The 18,232-nt window shown below is 42.5% G+C and overlaps 1 protein-coding gene across 1 annotated transcript; it reads left to right on the top strand.

Annotated features, from left to right (window-relative positions):
• The first annotated feature begins 9,319 nt into the window (after positions 1–9,319).
• Positions 9,320–17,937, top strand: bmp4 (bone morphogenetic protein 4). Its single transcript, XM_050061654.1, has 4 exons — positions 9,320–9,613; positions 13,465–13,587; positions 14,240–14,604; positions 16,810–17,937. The coding sequence occupies exons 3-4, from the start codon at positions 14,247–14,249 to the stop codon at positions 17,661–17,663; spliced, it is 1,212 nt and encodes a 403-aa protein (XP_049917611.1). The 5' UTR covers positions 9,320–9,613; positions 13,465–13,587; positions 14,240–14,246; the 3' UTR covers positions 17,664–17,937.
• The last annotated feature ends 295 nt before the right edge of the window (positions 17,938–18,232 follow it).

Below are 18,232 nucleotides of genomic sequence, written 5' to 3'. Positions count from 1 at the left end.
TTGGCAGTTCAACTCAGTGCAATAGAAAAGAAATGGAAGTGAGGTAAGTAAACAAATGATTAAAGTTAAGAGGGTGTGAGACTGAAACAAACTTGCTATATTAGAAAAAAGAGCTGTTCAGCTAAAACTGTAATTGTTTGTGTAATTGTTCGCTGGTGCACGATAAATATAATTTGTTCTTTCAATAACAGTTTGTGTTTTTAATATGCTAACTGGCTAACTAGCAACTCAGATTTATCCTGTTGGTCCTACTGTTTTCCTTTTTGAACGAAAAAAAACAGACTACAGCTGCCTGCTGGCATGGAGAACTATTTCCTTTCACGCAGGTGCAGGACACAACTGCTAGTTGGCCATTGGCTCTAGTCTTTGCGGTGTGCTGTAGTGCAACCTTTTGGCCGACACACAGTCGACGTTTGGTGGCCTTCTTCACCACTAGTTTGTAGAAGTTGCTTGGTTAGCTACAGAAAAAAAATCATGGTTTAGCTTCAAATAAGTATGTTTGTTACTACTATAACATAGTAACAATAACACTGACTTCATATTTCACACGGGACATGAACCCCAGTCTACTGGGTGAAAGCACTGTGTTTGTTTGACCAATCTTCAAACCCAAATAACTCTCCCTTCTCTAGGTAGCAGAGCACCTAGCCTGCCTAGCCGAATGGTTACAGCACATGCCATATCACTGCAACACACAGGGTTCGATTCCAGTATTGGCACCTTCGTTGTATGTCATACACCCATCTCTCTCTCTGTTTATCATCTGTAAAGGCAAAATTGACAAAAAGAACTGTCAACTAGGTGCACTGTGACAGCAAAAAGCTGACAGCCATAGCAACAGTAGCTAAAGGGTTGTTCCTTAGTGAACTGTAGGTACACTATGATGGCAAAAATCAGTAACATAGACTCCAGGTTCAAAATAATATAACTGAACTGAGCACTTTATTTCCCTTGATTCTCATGTGTTAAGTGTTTTGTCCTTTTGTCTGTTTCAACACTCTCCTCGCCTCTCCTGCTGCCCATGGTTCGCCCACACAGGGATGTTAGCATATTCCAACTGCTTGGAATTCCTTCCTGCCGTCTTGGGAGCACACACTGCATTTTAAAACTTGTTGGGTCCTTTCAAGTTTTATTTGAAAGTATGTAATTACATTCTTGAAGGAATAACGGGTCCCTGGAGTGATTTACATGCTGTATTAAATGTCATGGTTCGAAAAGACGCTGTTGACACTTACTCGTTTAAGACCTTCTTCATGGCCTCAAATGATATGACAGCTTTGGACGATGTAGATACAGTAAAAATATAATATAGAGAGGTGGTGGGCTTGGAAATGAGGGCAGAGGTTTAGAGTGTACTCCACCTCTGTACAGTCTTGTTGATATCTTACTTCACAGGGGTTTGTTATGGTGGCTGGAACTGGTCTGTGATTTATGAGGTTAGACTTTTCACCACTGATAGAGTGCATGCAGTGTGATGATGTTATGGATGCCAGTTTCAGACAATTTTTGATTTCCCAATGGTTAACTGGTTAATTTTCAAGAAAAAAAAAGCAATTTGTTAAATACAAGGGACCTTTCCTTGTATTCAAGCACTCCATTGCCTTAGTGAGTTTTAGCCCAGGTTTCAAAGTGCTGTCATTTTAAAGGTGATAAAATTTAAAAGTTGTGTGATGCAAATGTGCCTCTTTTATTTTAATTTTCTGTTGGCTTTGCTGACAGACAGCCAGCTGGCTGCGTCAACATGTGGAAATGTCTTGCCCGCTGCCCACCCTCAAGTTTCCACTGGCTACCTAATGTTAGCCTTTGCTGTTCTGCATTGTGCACCAACCGGATCAGTTAGAAGCTAGTTAGCGGCGCTGCTCATTGGCACCGCTGGTACCACAACCAGAACAGCGTTGTGAAGGAAACATGGTGGCCGACCTCTGGTCTACCCTCTAGTGAGTAGTTCATTTTGAGCTGCAAAAACCTTTAGCATTGTTTGCTAACGTATGTTAGCACCACTAGCTGTGCTGACACTGCTAATGGTGCTAACAGAACTAGCAGTTATAACTAGTGATAACCAGCTTAGTTAACAATACTAAAGGGGGTTGTGCACCAAAATTGAGCTACTTACTCTCCAGGGCAAACTGAGGGGAGACCAGAGGGTGGGTATAATGTTTCCATAGCAACGCTGTCAGGTCAGAATGGCTGTACCCGTTGTCATGGCCAAAAGAGCATCGCTGTTAGCTACGTTAACTACCACTATACCCAGCTGCTGGGCAGTGTAGTAAACTGTAGAGAGGCAAAGTTAACCCATAGACCAGCACACATAACTGGTCAAAAGTACTCTCAGTGGTTAAGTGATTAAAGGTTAATTGCGACACTTTTGCGTTTCTGCTTTTAGTTCAGCATCGCTTAAGCTTCTGACTTTTGAGGATCAGATGAGCTGAATAGGAACTTACATTAAGCTACCTTCATAACCTCATTTTGAGAATATAACAACGCGATTACAGATATTAACCTTTAAGTTTTGAAGTTCTGGTCACAGGACCTCTCAGGACGCTGTATCAGTCTACTGCCTTGCGTTTGATTTAATTATGTTCTATTCTGGTCAATTTCCATCTGTTCAAATCTAATCTGTTTTTCTCTCGAGCACCAGTACATAACACTTCTACATAACATGTCACAGGTTCTTAATCACAAAGAAAGGCCAGCGCTGGAGAAATCATTTGGCTGCCTCTTAGCTTGGCCTCTTAGGGACTGCGGTGTGGGCAAAGTCAATTCCCCTCTCAGATTAAAGGAGTATCTTCAAGTGCCAATCCAAATGGTGATAAAAAAGCTTTTTAATCCATTGACAAAGTTTCCCATTGTAACCCCCCAGAGTCCCAGCATCAGGCATTGCCCCACTCAGGCTGCGTCTGGACAGTGTTGAAGCCCGAGTGTGTCTCCTTGCACCCTGACAGAGGGAGAGAAAGGCCTAAAAAAAGGCCCCCTCCGCCACTCACTTGACCAGCTCCCTTTGATAACATCTGGCAGGGGCAGGTTTGCACCAGCGACAGCAGGAGATGGAGGGACATTAAAGTCCTGTCACTCACTTGGCAGGAAGGCAGTGAGTAACCCCACATCATTCGGCAGACCAAACCTCAATCGCTTGCGCTGGAGTGTCACTGATGATTACTCATTCTAATGGGTCTGATGATATTCCCCAGCAAGAGTGTTATATGAGATGATGGCTGCTTTTTATTCTGAACTATAATCCCTTTATCTTATTGTTAAAATAACTTTGAAAGCTGATACTCTCTTCGCTATTCAGGCCAAACGTCTCTGTACAAATGTATTTCTGACCACAGAGCAAGAACAAAACCGCTGCGACTTGAAACCTAAACATTCTTTATAGAAGGAAACTTATAGTTTATCTAAACAGTGATGTCTGTTTAAGGAGATGGGCCGGAAAAGACTATCTTTGTTCTGGGTGAAGGGGGGGTGCAAGCAGTTTCGAGGGGGCTAAATGTGAGTTTCAACACAGCTCCCCCGGAAAGGCTCAGACCAATTCAACATCCATCCCTCTCCATTTTCTTTCTGTTTACTTCTAGGTTCATGAGTTTACATGCCAATTCCATTACAGGGATTAAAATAGTTTGTCCAATCCATCCTCAAACTCTACTTCCCTTGTCCTTCTCCCTCCCTTAACCCCTCACACCACTTACAGGCTTTCAGGTCCCAGGGCTGGGTTAGGGGATTACAGGACAAGCAGCCCGAGCACCCGAAGAAACACAAGGCGGCTGTGCTGGAGAATGTTCCAATGAGATGTCCGAGCATTAGTGAAAGCTGAGGTTTGATCAATGGCTGTGGCGCGTGTCTGCACTAGTGAACACTTCACAGAGTGTCTGAAAGAGAAGAAAGAGAAAATGAAGGTGTGTTATGACATGGGGACTCAGGGTACAGGCGGCCGGGTCACCTTTGAGCTGCTGCTGATTAAGGGCTGGTGTTCACAGGTGAGCGGCTCCGAGCAGGATTTACTGACATGGGCACAAAGGTGAAATCACCCCACTCTTGCAGCTAATGTCAAAGCAGCAAAACACCGCTGACCTCTTCCCCAAATGGCCAAAAGGCAAATGTCAGAAGATGAGTGAGCTCTTTGACTACGCTCAGCTCACGCGAAGAAAAGTAATGGCAGGTGAACATTTCAAGTTTCTTAAAGCCACTTTTTTCAAGCAAATTATGTACAAAAAGATAAAAAGTTAAAAAAAAAAAAACTAGATAGATGGTTTGGGGCACGAAATACTTGGATCTTTTCACATTTTTTTTCTCATCAACACATGCACAGCCCCACACTTTCAGACCAAGGGTTCATATTGTAGGTGGTGAAATAAGTCAGTCGGTCGCTGCCTGTAGGTCTAAGACAGCCGTAGTTGGTAATCTCCATCGGAACTTGAGGGGCTCAAAGGGGCTAAGCCTGGTCAACACCTCGGAAGGGACATCCACAGCATATCTTCAAGTGCTCACAGCAGCCTGGTAAGTAAAACACAGCTGGGGTTTCATGTGCGGAGGAAACCTAACAAGACTTTCAAGGCCTTTATAAGCAACACCGCTGGAGAACATCTACAGCTGAAATTTTGATTTAGTGTCGATAGAACAAAATTACAAGGCGTAACTTAATAGGAACATATCGATTTCTCCAAAAATCAGTAGTGAAAGAAAGTGAAAGGTCAAACATTCTGTAAAGAAATGAGAAATGACATTCAAAAAATGACACTGAAAAACGCTCAAGTCCTTAAAAACATTGATTTGCATTAGGTACAATCATGCTGATACTGGCATGCTGGATGCCCCCATTATAATGACGTGCCACCACAAAATACAATTGCGCTGGAACATTGTTAATAAGTTAGATATATAAAAAAGAAGCAACCACCATAATGTTTTCACTGGCCTCCATGCTGCTTTCTACTGTTTACTAACCTGAGCTGTGATCAGCCCCAACAAAATGCAGCAAAATGTTCAAAAACAGAACTGGTGGTGCTTTGAACACCCTCTTGTATTGGTGCCTTTAATACGCCGCTGGGGGGCGGGAAATATATGTTTACATTGCCAAAGCAAGAGTGATACAAGAACAAATATTGTATGTACAATAAATAAAGATCTACCAGACATTTATTTATATATGTCGCTGCTGATTGGCTAACACCTCTGACAACCAAAAAACAAGAGAAAACATAACTCAAAGCCCTCCACACTGTTTCACATTGTTTCAAGCAAAGATGTAGTTCAACCTGGAAACTGTATTAAAACAGTGCACACCATTTCAGATTGAATGTGCCCCTGTTTCTGGCCTGTCTGGAAAAACAGAAATGCACTCATCTTCTGTTCTACTGACAATGAGAAAGCAGTCTATCGCCTATTTTGAACGGGGTTTCCCGCGTTTAAAATACCTGCATAAACACACTAATTTGTTGGAAAGGGGGTATCTGATATTCTAATGATTCAAACTTGGGAAATAATCATACAAGTGTGACATGAGATTGAAAATAATAAGGGTGATTTCCTGTAAGAGCAATTTCTTAATTTAAATGATAAACCTCAAAGTATTCCTGCCAAACACACAGCTGCCACAAAATTACATGCTGCTGTCATCAGTGACACTGATAAGTGACACTGATGAACCCAAAGCAACAGAAACATAAAAAGGTTTCTTTGTTGTTTTTCTTTCCATCTCACAGCTACATGATCTTTGTGCTATCTGTCCATCACAAAATTGCTCCATGACTCTGTTGTCTGGTTTTTTTTTTTTGTTTTTTTTTTACGTGACTGTTTTTGAAGCTTATCTGCAGTTTGCATCTTGTGGTCTGAGGTAATGCTGGTGTAGTCTTGCCTGGTTGTCTTGACACATCTACAGATTACGTGCATAATTGACGTAACGTCGCGATATCTTATCCATCCCCTTAATTAATAGAAACACCCTTGTAAAATATGTTATAATTTGGCCATTGTTGGTTTATCTATACAAACATGGTATTATAGTGTCTCTGCAACACTGTGCCTATATTGTGTCGTGGGTTTTATGCACAGTGATATAACACTGTGTCACACATGTCTTAACAACTTCGCAAATGTGTTAAATCAACTAACATATGTTGTATAACCACATTTCAGTGACATTAAGATGCAGCAATGTTCAATTATACTAACGATGTTTCAGTTGGTGGAGATAATTAAACAAATCTACACTGAAACACAACCTTGAAAACAGTTCTGGCACTTTGTGATAATATTGTAAAAACACTGCATAAATACTATATATTATCAATCTTTCTATTTTCTAGTATCAAGTGCTAGTGAGCTGCGACACTTGTTGCTGTTTACGACCCTTCAGCTGTATTCAATATGAAATTGTGGCTCCAATAATCTAATGATATCAAACCATGCAATGAGGCTGACAAAAGGGAACGTTTGATCCATTTTTAATGCGCTGGTGCAACATCAGGTCATCGGCACGATCAGTCCCAGACATTAGAACTTGAAAGTGAAAACATGAAATATGGATCCCACAAGAAAGGCTGCAAGTTTGACCAAGAATAAATTGTGCATGACAAGGTCCCCCATCAAAGAGACAAATGGTTTTAGTAATGAGACAATCGCAGCTTGAGATCCAGCATCACGAGTCATGCAAAAGGTATGCGCTGGAAGGTGAGGAATATTAAGTGGCCTGAGTCACAAAGAGCATCTCAAATGCCACACACGCAACAGGCTGCTAATCTGCAGCTCTCGCATAACTTTTTGCAGCGAGAGTTATCCTCAAAGCCCAGGGAGGTGAAAAGAAGAACCAAAGTCTGTAAGGGTGACTGAGGAGATCGATAATGATTAACAAAATAAATGATCTGATTTAAAGGGCCCCACAGTGCAAACAATGCATCAGAGTACAACCACGTAAGTAAATGTAACACGACAAACAATGTCAGATTATTTGCATCTGAGGTCTCTACAGACCACTGTTCAGTCAATGTTGCCTCACAAGGTCTCTCACACAACCGGAACAATCCAGAGCAGATTTAAAGCATGACAGAATCACTGTAGCCAATTTATCTCCGTGTTTCAGCAGTAAGTGTCAGACCTATAATCCTTCTTTAGGACTAAATCAGCATTAAATGTTTCTTTCTGAACTATTTTCAACCCAAAGCTCTGTTACGTTCTTGCTGCTCTCTCATTGGGCACAAAATCAGGAGAAATATTTGGACTAAATCTAATCATTATCTGAGGGTTAGTCAACAGGCTGTGACAATGACACTTCTGAGATATGCAGCTTATCAGTATGTTAATCCACTTCAGCGACATTGGTCATTACGTGTGCAGAAATTCCCAAGAACCCGGAAGCAAAGTTTGACTCATATTGCTCATTAAGACAATAAAAAGCTTTATACTTCAAACAATAGCAGTCCAGCTCTGGATAAACTATTGACAAGTGCAGTGTGAAAATGTCTACGGGATTATATTGAAGAAGTTTTTTTTTTTTTTTTTTTTTGAAAGTCAGCATGCCTTAAAAATATACATGACTGCATACAAGAATAAATCTTAGTTGCTATTCTTAGATTTTAGCACAGCTTTTGATCACAGGATTCGAAGATCAAATTATTGCACAAGATCAATTACAACCTCTTCAATTACAGCGTGGTGCACCACAGGGCAGCACCCTAGGTCTCCTACTTTTTTCCTCCAAAGAATTCCTAAAATATGTATCTCATGCTTTCGCTAAATGCCAGACAATTTTGGTACTTTGAGTATGATCTATAAATCAATGATCTCCCTACCAAAAACAAACAATAAATAGTGGCATTTTATCTGTACTGGTATTTGGAGAGGTGCTGCAAGGGGAGACATCACTGCAAGCACAACACAAAACAGAGCAGCAATTGTTATTTTGAAATAGTTAAATGCTGTAATGCTTTTGGCTGTTGGATCGGTGGGACATAAATAGGAACAGAGAGTAGCGGTTCCATTTCTCAGACATCTTAAGGGAAAACAGATTTCTTTGTTTCTGTCAAACAATAATAGAATCAAACAGGCAATTATCTGAGAAATGCTTTTGAAAAGTATGAAGACTATTAAAGATGCAACATTAAAGAGGAATGTATATGATTATAGTGTGTTCTAACCCTTTCAGCATTTTTTTTTAATAAATGGCAACATATTTATATAAAGTTTTGTGGAATTAACTGATTTTGTCTTTTTTACTTTATGAAGAGCTCTTGAGAGAGTAGCCTAATTAAGTTTCTACTATTTTTTTAACAGCCCCATGTGTACAATGGGAATAACTCCAAAGATATTCAAGCACATTGGTTTCCTGTGGGATCTGGGGGTCCCTAAAGAGGGCCCACTGGACCAGTCTTTAAACTTTATGTTACACCCTAATGAGCATCAGAACCTGTGTAAGGATCTAATAGTGCTAACTCACAACAACAAACATCTTCTTAAATGAGGTTCAGGTGTGGTATTGGGTTCAGGATTCCCTAAAAATGACTATTACCACATCAATTTAATCACCAAAGCAGCTGTGACAGAGAGCACTTCCATTTTTCCATTTCTGTATATCAGTGACAATGAGCGAAGAACTACCAAGGGGCTTATTAACACTCACGATTTGCTCTATGCACGCCAGATCCCTGAATAAATGCCCCTACATCTGAGACAAAATCTTATTTCTATTATATATATATATATCTCTCTATATATACATNAATTTATTTCTTATTTAATTTAATTTAATTTTAATTTTACTTTTTTTCTTAAAATAACTTTGGTTTTATGTCAGTGCTAGTGCGGAGCAGAGACCAGTGACTGCGGGAATTTTAGTGGGTGATATATAATAATAAGAGCTGCACAGGAAACATTAATTCTGAAAATTTGTCTTGTGTTTCTAATTTAATTTCGGATATATTTTTAATCTGACTTCCTTGTTTACATTATAACTAATTTGGATAACCTATGTAGCCAATAAATGCAACTGGATTTCTTTTCAGAATATTATTTACATCTATAGATACATTTTATTTAGCGTACCACAACGTTACTTTGCAGCAAGTACTTTACTGTCTGGACCCTGGCATTTAAATGCAGATTCAAACCACTCAGCATTTGATTCGTCGGCTGTTATTCACAGTCAAATTACAAAGTTTCACATAATGAAAAAGAAAATAGTGCGCGCAATGAGCTCTCTTTATTTAAAGTGGAGGAGGAGAGAAGGGGGGTTATCCAAGGTGTTTGAGACAGATGAGAGAGGTGGGGGTCGGGGAGGGAGGAGGAGGCAGGGACGGTAAATTGGGCGGACACATAAAAACTGCAAGGGGCCATAGATGCTGGATCATTTGGAAAGTCTGGCCGTTCCGCGCACCACCCGCCCTCACGAGCTGAACTGGAGACGGATAGGAAACCCCGCTGCAGACCCCGAGCGCCGGCCTTCACCCCGACCCCGTCTCCTCTTGTCCGGTTTAGAGGTGTCGCTAAAGGATTAATGAGCCAAAAAGGCACCCAGCTTCTCCTTTAAGGCTCATTTCGGCGCTTTTCGGCTTTACGCCTGGACTGCCTTACACCTTCCCTTTCATATTCACTTCATTCGAGGATACCTGTACCTCTACTGATGGTAAGCGCTCATCTACTGACACATTCACACATAACTGATCCAGCAGCGCACACACGGAACATGTTGAAAAATACAGGAGGAAGCTGACAGTTGGTGACTTTTTAGTTTGGGTCTTTGGTGTTTGTGCGCGTTTAAAGGACTTCACTGAGAGTTTGGACAGCATTCCCGGTAGGAATGCGCAAGGATACATGTCTATAAACACCATAAAGTCTAGCTCATGACACAGAAAGCCAGATAAAGTGGAATTAAAGTGTGTTTGGGGACGAATAGCGCAGCAGTCCTGGTGGAGCTCTTAGCAGGTTAAAGCCTTTTGTGCCGGAGAGTTGAGCACTGACAAATCAACATAGTGAGGTCATTTTCAAACAGAGCGTCCTATTTCTCTACGCCTGTCTTTTTCCAACACAATTAAAAATATTTACATTGTTACGATGCGTAACTTTTCCCGAAGTTTGGCACCGATCCTTCCCGATTAAACACCTGTATGTGCGTCGTGTCTTCCCAGTGCGTAATGTGAAAGATGGAGATGACACAGTTCGGAATTTAAACCAGAAGTTTAAAAATAAACATTACATCTGTGTCTATTTTTCAATTAATTTAAGCGTAACATAAAAGTTCTCAGGAACACACCGTGCGTAACTGAGCCAGATTTTAAACGGCACATTTCTGTCAAGTTATGACAAAGTCTGCAAAAACAGTCGGTGCCAGCACGTTATATTAGCACAACAGATGTTATTCCGGTTTGTAATTGCTCGGCATTGTAATGTAAGGAGTCACAGGTTTTCACATGTTTTCTAACAAATGATTATAAAGTGGAATTGCGTCATTTAATACTGTAAAGCTGCAGCACAGAAAACGTTTTGCGGCCTGCAGGCGCATGGCGTCCTTGGCACACTCCTTCACTTTTCAACTCAAGTTTCTGTGCTGTAGTGCAGAGAGACAGACTCGCCAAACTCTGGGTGAGAAAACATTTTATATTCGTGTAATTATGACTTTAAAAAATCACGTGCGTCTGGCAAAGGGGGTTTAATTTCTTTTGGTCATTTCAGGAAAATAAATTGGCCCAGGTGTTGATGATATTTTGGGCCTGTTTATATTATTTCACACTCTCAAACCTGCCAATCAGTTGAGAGTATTTATCTCCAGAGTGATTATTTTAGTTTCTTCTGCAAAAAAATAAAGATCTACACATGAAATCTCAAATAAAACTCATGCAGCTCATCATCTCTATCGGAGTTGTTGCCTCTTAGAATCCACTACAGCTAACAAAACCATTAACCTGCTTTCAGTGATCTCACTGACTGTGAATGTTCTTACTGTTGAACTGCTCACTGGGAGCAAATAAAATCCCAAACCTGCACTATTCAACAACAAGAGACATTGCAGGTCTGTTTTATTTCTCTCAACACAAATGAGGATATTGCATTTGGTCGGGCATGCTGGCTCAACGTGAAGCCACAGTTAATATTTAATATACTTCCAGCTTTAGTTACAACCCATTTGTTTCAGGAAGTTAAACAGACCATTTAAAGTCCGTTTTCCTTTGCAACTACTGGCTATTTGAAGTAGCCATCAGAGTCACTATGAACTGTGTGTGATCTGAAGCTTAGAAGCACAAACCAGAGAAGCACAAAAACGCAACTCCCATGACTATAAACGTGTTGGTAAACCGATTACTGGCATCGAAAATGATAAAAATCAGGCCAGAGATTTGGCTGTTCCCGTGGTAACCTGTTGCCCTCCTCCCTTCCCTCCCTCCTTCTCGTCTTCCCTCCCACCATCACTGTCAAATTCCTCAGGAAACACATCTGAAGAGCCATGTGCATAGTCTGATCACATTATCTCTGGTCAGAGAGAGAGGGAGAGGCCAAGGGGGATCGAGCAAAGCCAAGGGCAGTTGACTGCTCCGGCCTAATTGCACCCTGGTCTGCGTTTGTTGTTGCAAAATGTGCCTCTGTCTGTCGCTCGGTTCGGACGTCCTCCGAGTGTGAAGCTTCTTAAAATACCTCACAATCTGGGATCTGAGAGTCCACAGTGCTGATAAATATGGAAAACTGTTTTTTAAAAAAAAAGCACAGAGTTTGGTGTAGCTCCAAGTGTTTTGCTTTTTTTCTACCACAACTGGTGAAAACAGGCCAACAAAATGAACGCGATGACTTTTTTTTTCTGGAGTTGAAAGTTACTCCCTGTCTGCCTTACATCTTCTTTCATCATCATCGCACCACTTTGAGTGTCTGTCTGTTTTAGCCTGCAGCTTTGTCAGTGGCTGGTTACAGTTACAAGATGTTCTGTATGGTCAGTGTTTTTGAGTGCTATGAATCCCTGTAATCATGGGAGAGGCCCTCGCTGTACAATGAACGTTTGTTGTAAGAGATGTGCACGCACACACTCACGCACACACACACGTTATCCCCCCACCCCATGGGTAATAGAGCTGATCATGTTCTGAACCCTCCTCTCTCTTTGCCACAGTTCTCACGAACATGCAAGCGGTGGCACACACTCGTGCACGCGGACAAGCCCGTTTAGCTCATGCACACACACACACACACACAGCACACATCACTCTTTCTTCGCACACACTGGATCTAGTGTCATGACCGAGAAAAGGGGGGGGTCAATCGGAGGTCAAAGTCTAATGCTGTTAGGAAAAAGATCCTTGATTGCATGTACAGTGAGCCATGCAGGGGCCAAGATAATCGTACAGATACAAACCCAGACATGCACACACACACACACACACACACACACACACACACACACACATAATGTTCCTGTTAATGTGCATCCTCACTGTGTAGTAATGCTTGGGTGCTCTCCAATGGAACAGGCTCCAAATGATGACCAAAGACCTACGTCGCTCCGGAGTAGAAATGTCTGCTCTGTGGGGCTGTTGTTGTGGTCACTCTGTTAAAAAATCAGTAATTTTATTAGTATGATTCAACAACATTTAGCACATTTTAATGACGCGTAAAAAGAATTGAGTCATTAGAGCCATGTTGCTGTGCTTGTTAAAACCTAGCAGAGGGGAAAAAAAGACGGCTAAGACTTAACCTTTTTTTATTTTTAGGTGTTTTTACGATCTCAGTTGGAGAGTTTGATCCAAAGACTTGTTGTGGTTATATATATGATTGAGAGCCCTGCAAAAAACCTACATACACCAGTGCTGCATGTACAACTCTCCTACTGATGACAGTGATGTCAAAGAGCAGAAGGCCTGTCATCAGCGTCACTTCAACCTGTGTGATCCCTCAAGTGGGGAAGCGTTACTAAGAGATGAGGCCCTTTTGAGATACATGTATTCAGTTCCTTGTCTGAAATGGGTGATCTCAGTCGCTTGGAGGGATAAAGGTTGACTGAGTTCACTTGATTCCTGCAAGCAAACAGCGCTCTTGTTTTGGATATAGATTTTTACCCCTCCTGATCAAAGTGTTGTTATCAGCTCTTTGGTCTTGTGTGTGAACATGAGAGGATAGTTTCAGACTTCGTTTTTTTTTAAACTTATCTTTTGCTCTTGGTTTTTGCTTATGAAATGGGTTTCTTATCAATTCCTGGAACAGATGTAATAGTGTAATGAGGTGTGTTTTCAGTCTTAGGTGAGTGTAAGGCGTTTGGGATCTGCTGTCTGTGTTGTGGCACATACCTCCTTACATTCCTGTTACAGTAAATAGCTAGCTTTGCCCATGAGCCAAAATGATAAGCCTTAAAGAGACACCGGGTCTCTCTTTTACCCCCACACACACACACACTGACACAGAAATACTCTCTACTACTCTGTAAGTAAATAACATGTGACAGTGTTTGTAACTGTGTTCAGTATATAATCCCTCTGTGTTTTCATCCGTGTCTTTCAGGAACAGGGTCACTCCAACGTTCTCCTGCTGCCGCCCAACACCACCTAACATTTCCTGGAAGAACGTGTCCATTGCCCGCTCCCAACAAACATGGACTGTTTTCCCATGCTTTATTTTCTGTCGGTAAGTAAGTGGACCATGCCATTTCAATTTGTGGCATGTGACACATTGCCGTGCATCTCGCATTCACCCCCCCCCTCTTTCCTTTCTGTCCACTGAGTCACTGATTTATGCAGTCAGGCTTTAACTGAAAGTCCCTATGGGGTGTTGGGCAAGGCACTTGTATGAGGAAGAGTTTTTTCCAGTTAAATGTGTGGCACATATTCTTTGGTTTGCCCCATGGCTTGTTCAGAGGAGACTCCTTATCGAGTTAAGAATTTGCTCTGACCCCAGGGCTGCCTCTTCTATTTGTCTAATCATACTGGAGGAGGGAGGAGACGGCGGGGGGAAGGGAGGGAGTGAAGAGGAATGGCCCTCAGATTCCATTCAAAAAAGTTGGGTTCTTGAACCAGCTGTTTACCTTTGGAGGATGTCGCCAAAGATAAACTGCAAGTTGTCTATCTGATCGGGGGCTGCTTTACTGTAAACAAGACAGACTGGCCTATTTAAACCAATTAGAGTCTGCCCTCAGTGGAAACAGTTAGAGAGGAGTACTGGAGCTGGTGCAGACATGTAGAACAGGGACAGACAGTTACAATGGAAGCTCTTCTTGTTCTGTTTTTGTGTTTTCTTCCCCTCTTCTTTTCTAAACTTCTATCTCTGCTGCTCCCCCCAGAGACATCATGATTCCTGGTAATCGAATGCTGATGGTCATTTTAATATGCCAAGTCCTGCTGGGAGAGAGCAACCATGCTAGTCTGATACCTGAAGAAGGGAAAAAGAAAGTACCGGGCCTGCAGGGTCGTTCGACCGCTCAGAGCCATGAACTGCTGCGGGACTTCGAGGCCACGCTGCTGCACATGTTCGGCCTCAAGAAGCGGCCGCGGCCCAGCCGCTCGGCCACCGTGCCTCGCTACCTGCTGGACCTCTATCGGCTACAGTCGGGGGAGGCTGAGGAGGCCGGGGCGCATGATATCGCTTTTGAGTACCCAGAGAGGTCAGCCAGCCGGGCCAACACTGTGAGGGGCTTCCACCACGAGGGTAAGGACAAGGATTGAGGATCTTGGCATCATATTTGAGAGGGGAATTAAAAGCACAACTATAAAGCGAAAATGTTGTCCTTAGTAGAAAGAAAGATGATGAATGCATCATGTCAGCACAGAAACATGACGCCATGCTCATTCTCGCCAGGCATTCCATTGATTTTGGTAGTAATGTATTTCATTAGCATGGGCGAGGACTGCTAAGTATTCAGTGTAAAAAAAACATGTCCTACATCCCTTGAAACATGATTGTAAGGCAGCTCCACCCATCTCACCATAACCAAGGAATCTAAGGATGTGGTCACCAAACACTGTCTACAGAGGGGCAAAAAAAATTCTGCTAGACAAGCTCTCAAGAGCCTCATTTGACAAAAGTCTGCATGTTTGGTTAGCAGCTGAAGGAAAAGCATACCATCATATTACTGACTTACACTTCTCACCCCACCCAGCAGAACACAGCTTAAAAAAGCCCGGTCTTGGCCTGGAGTTGGAGTGTGCTCCTCTCTCATGTCTCCAGTTTATATGGAGGGCTCTTTTAGAAGGACCTTCCTCAACGTGCAATTATCTTTAATGCTACTCTGCAGCCTTCTAAATAAAGCCCCTACTGCCAACAATGTGGGTGCTGAAAGCAGACGCTGCAGCTCTCTGTAGAGATGGAAAAACAGTCTCAGGAGCTGGTGTGATAGAAAGAGTGGAACGTTAGAAGGGTTTCTGTTTATTGTGACTTGGATCTGCTTAGTTTTAGCGACAAACGCAGAGGTTTCAGTTGGGGTCTGAGAAACTCCAGGGTACCCGATCTGTTAAATGTAAGTCGAGGTTGGAAAGCTAGACTGAAACATGTCGGGTAAATGCTTGAGAACAATCTTTGGCAGAGAGACAGAGGTGATGTACCGGACTTAGCAAGCGTGGTGAACTGAGCAAACCGTGGAGCTTTAGGGCTACAGAACATGTCCGCCCTTAGGGGGAGGAGTGAGGAAGGAGGGATGAGTCAGCCTTAATGGGGCTTGTCAAACACACTACTAGTGGCAGAACGTACCAAGGTTAGATAAGAAGAAAGAGCACCGCCATTGGAGGAGGAACTTCCGCCTGTGATGCAATGTATGTGTGCACGCATATGTGTATATTAGTTTCTACTGCTCTCTAGAGGCATTTACCCTCCTTCTCCTTTGCTAAACTATGTTAATAACATGCTTTGAGGCCCTCCAAGTGGGAGTGCTCGCTTCCATGGAAGCACCATTGTGCGACAGTGTTATTCAGTGGACTGATCTGTCCAAAATACCGTGAGTTACAGACTGTTAGGTGAGGGGACATGTTTACAGGGTAGGTAACAGTTCATCTTGAGCCCAGCAAGAAAGATGTGTTTTATTGGCCGTGTGCAACAGGTGACATCTCCCTGTTTTTCATTCTTTTCACTGATTTTGTGAATTAAACTACAAACTGCGGAGTATTTGAGAAGGTGTGCACTTTTCACATTCTGACTAAGCTTTGGTTGAGGATTTGAATACATTTGCTTGCAAGACCTCCGTTCCCATGGGCTTCATGTAAATGAGATTCTACTGTATTGTCTGACTCCTTAATGATTATTCATGATGAAAATGATAAACGTCTTAAGTGAACAAACTGCGGAGCTAATCAAAAACACAGCAGGTTTTAATAATGAGAACCACCTGGGTAAGATTAGGGCCTGGGTGTGAAATAACAGGGGTGGATTGAGCAGGAAAATAGTAGACACAACATTCCTTTCCCCAACAATGGTGATCTTGCCAGAAATCTGCAGACAGAGCGTGGAACAGGGAGCCTCCACTGTGTTTATACTGTAGCTGTGGTACGTTAATCACCACCCTCCTTGTAATGCATGTTTCAGCAAAGTGCTCAGGGAAAGGCATTGAGAGAAGGGCTGGATAATCCTTATAGATAGATAAGGAAGCGTGGATGATGTATATTTATATGCCTGAATATCCCAGAGGCCTTGAAAAGTGTGCGTGATGTACATTCTTTTGTGTCAATTGAGCCACATTAGAGTGTGAAATTAGTTTCATAGTTTAAGTCTGAAGGTATACAAGAGATACAGTATCTTCACCTGAATTTATAAGATGTACATATGAAGAAAAGTTGTCAATTTACTTTCTACACAATGCATTACAAGTTCCAAACAATAAGGAATTATGCAGCTAATGAAATGTCCCTCATTTCTCATTTTCAGAGCACATGGAGAGGGTCCATGAACTGGACGATGGAGAAACTGCGCCCCTTCGCTTCCTGTTCAACCTCAGCAGCATTCCAGAGGATGAGCTGCTCTCTTCCGCCGAACTGAGGCTCTACCGTCATCAGATCGACGAGGCCATCGCCGACGCCTTCTCAGACGACCAGGGGCTTCACCGGATAAACGTGTATGAGGTGCTGAAGCCCCCACGGCCAGGGCAGCTAATCACGCAGCTCTTGGATACGCGGCTTGTGCGCCACAACGCGTCGCGCTGGGAGAGCTTTGACGTAAGCCCCGCAGTGCTGCGTTGGACTCGTGAAGGCCTCCCCAATTATGGGCTGGCCGTGGAGGTTCTGCACCTCAACCAGACGCCGCGCCACCAGGGCAGACACGTCCGCGTCAGCCGCTCGCTACACCAGGAGCCTGGCGAGGACTGGGAGCAGCTACGCCCCCTCCTGGTTACCTTTGGCCATGACGGGAAGGGTCACCCGCTGACCCGCCGGACCAAGCGCAGCCCCAAGCAGCGGGGCCGTAAACGCAACCGTAACTGCCGGCGCCACGCACTGTATGTGGACTTCAGCGATGTAGGCTGGAATGACTGGATAGTGGCGCCCCCTGGTTACCAGGCCTATTACTGCCACGGGGAATGTCCCTTCCCTCTGGCGGATCATCTGAACTCAACCAACCACGCCATTGTTCAGACACTGGTGAACTCTGTGAACAACAACATTCCCAAGGCCTGCTGCGTGCCAACAGAGCTCAGCGCCATCTCCATGCTCTACCTAGACGAACATGACAAGGTGGTCCTAAAAAACTACCAGGAAATGGTAGTGGAGGGCTGCGGCTGCCGCTAACACACAGACTTAAACAACTTGGACATGAAAAAAGCAACATGGACGCTAAAACAAACCAGAAGGTCTTTTACTCCCAAAAATGTTCACTTGGACCCTTATTTATAACTTTTATGTTGACGTGTATGTTTGTCTCACTTTTTTTTTGTTTCTTTGACAATATGATCATATATTTTGACAAAATATATATATTTATATCTACATATTAAAAATAAATTGAGTCCTTATTTTAAACATGAAAAAGCTGTACAACTTTTCATAATGTACATTAGATTGTATAAGGTTTTTTTTATTGAGAAAATAGTAAAAACAATCTAAAAAGTAAAGTTTATTTACTGGTAATATTTATTGCATTCATATGATATACATTTTGGAGAAAAAAATAAAAACATGAATTGTTTCCAATAACACATTCCAGCTGATCACAAGATGCACCCTTTGTCTATGTGAGTAAATTAGAGCACTACGTGTCACAGTGATATCAGTTGAAATAATCAGAAATGTACACTGACTTTAATTTACCTCTTTACATTAACAATCTGATTTTAGTAGGCCCCTTAACACAAATCCAT

This window comes from Epinephelus moara, chromosome 14 (assembly GCF_006386435.1).
Source record: "Epinephelus moara isolate mb chromosome 14, YSFRI_EMoa_1.0, whole genome shotgun sequence".
Lineage (NCBI taxonomy): Eukaryota > Metazoa > Chordata > Actinopteri > Perciformes > Serranidae > Epinephelus > Epinephelus moara.
The sequence above is the reverse complement of the archived record's forward strand: the minus strand, read 5'-3'. Positions and strand labels throughout refer to the sequence as shown.

What these genes read in the sequence shown, in the direction of transcription:
- bmp4 (XM_050061654.1), top strand. Translation starts at nt 14,247, where the DNA reads ATGATTCCTGGTAATCGAATGCTGATGGTCATTTTAATATGCCAAGTC. An exon ending in GAGGGGCTTCCACCACGAGG is followed by an intron (nt 14,605 to 16,809) that starts GTAAGGACAAGG and finishes TCTCATTTTCAG; the next exon opens with AGCACATGGAGAGGGTCCAT.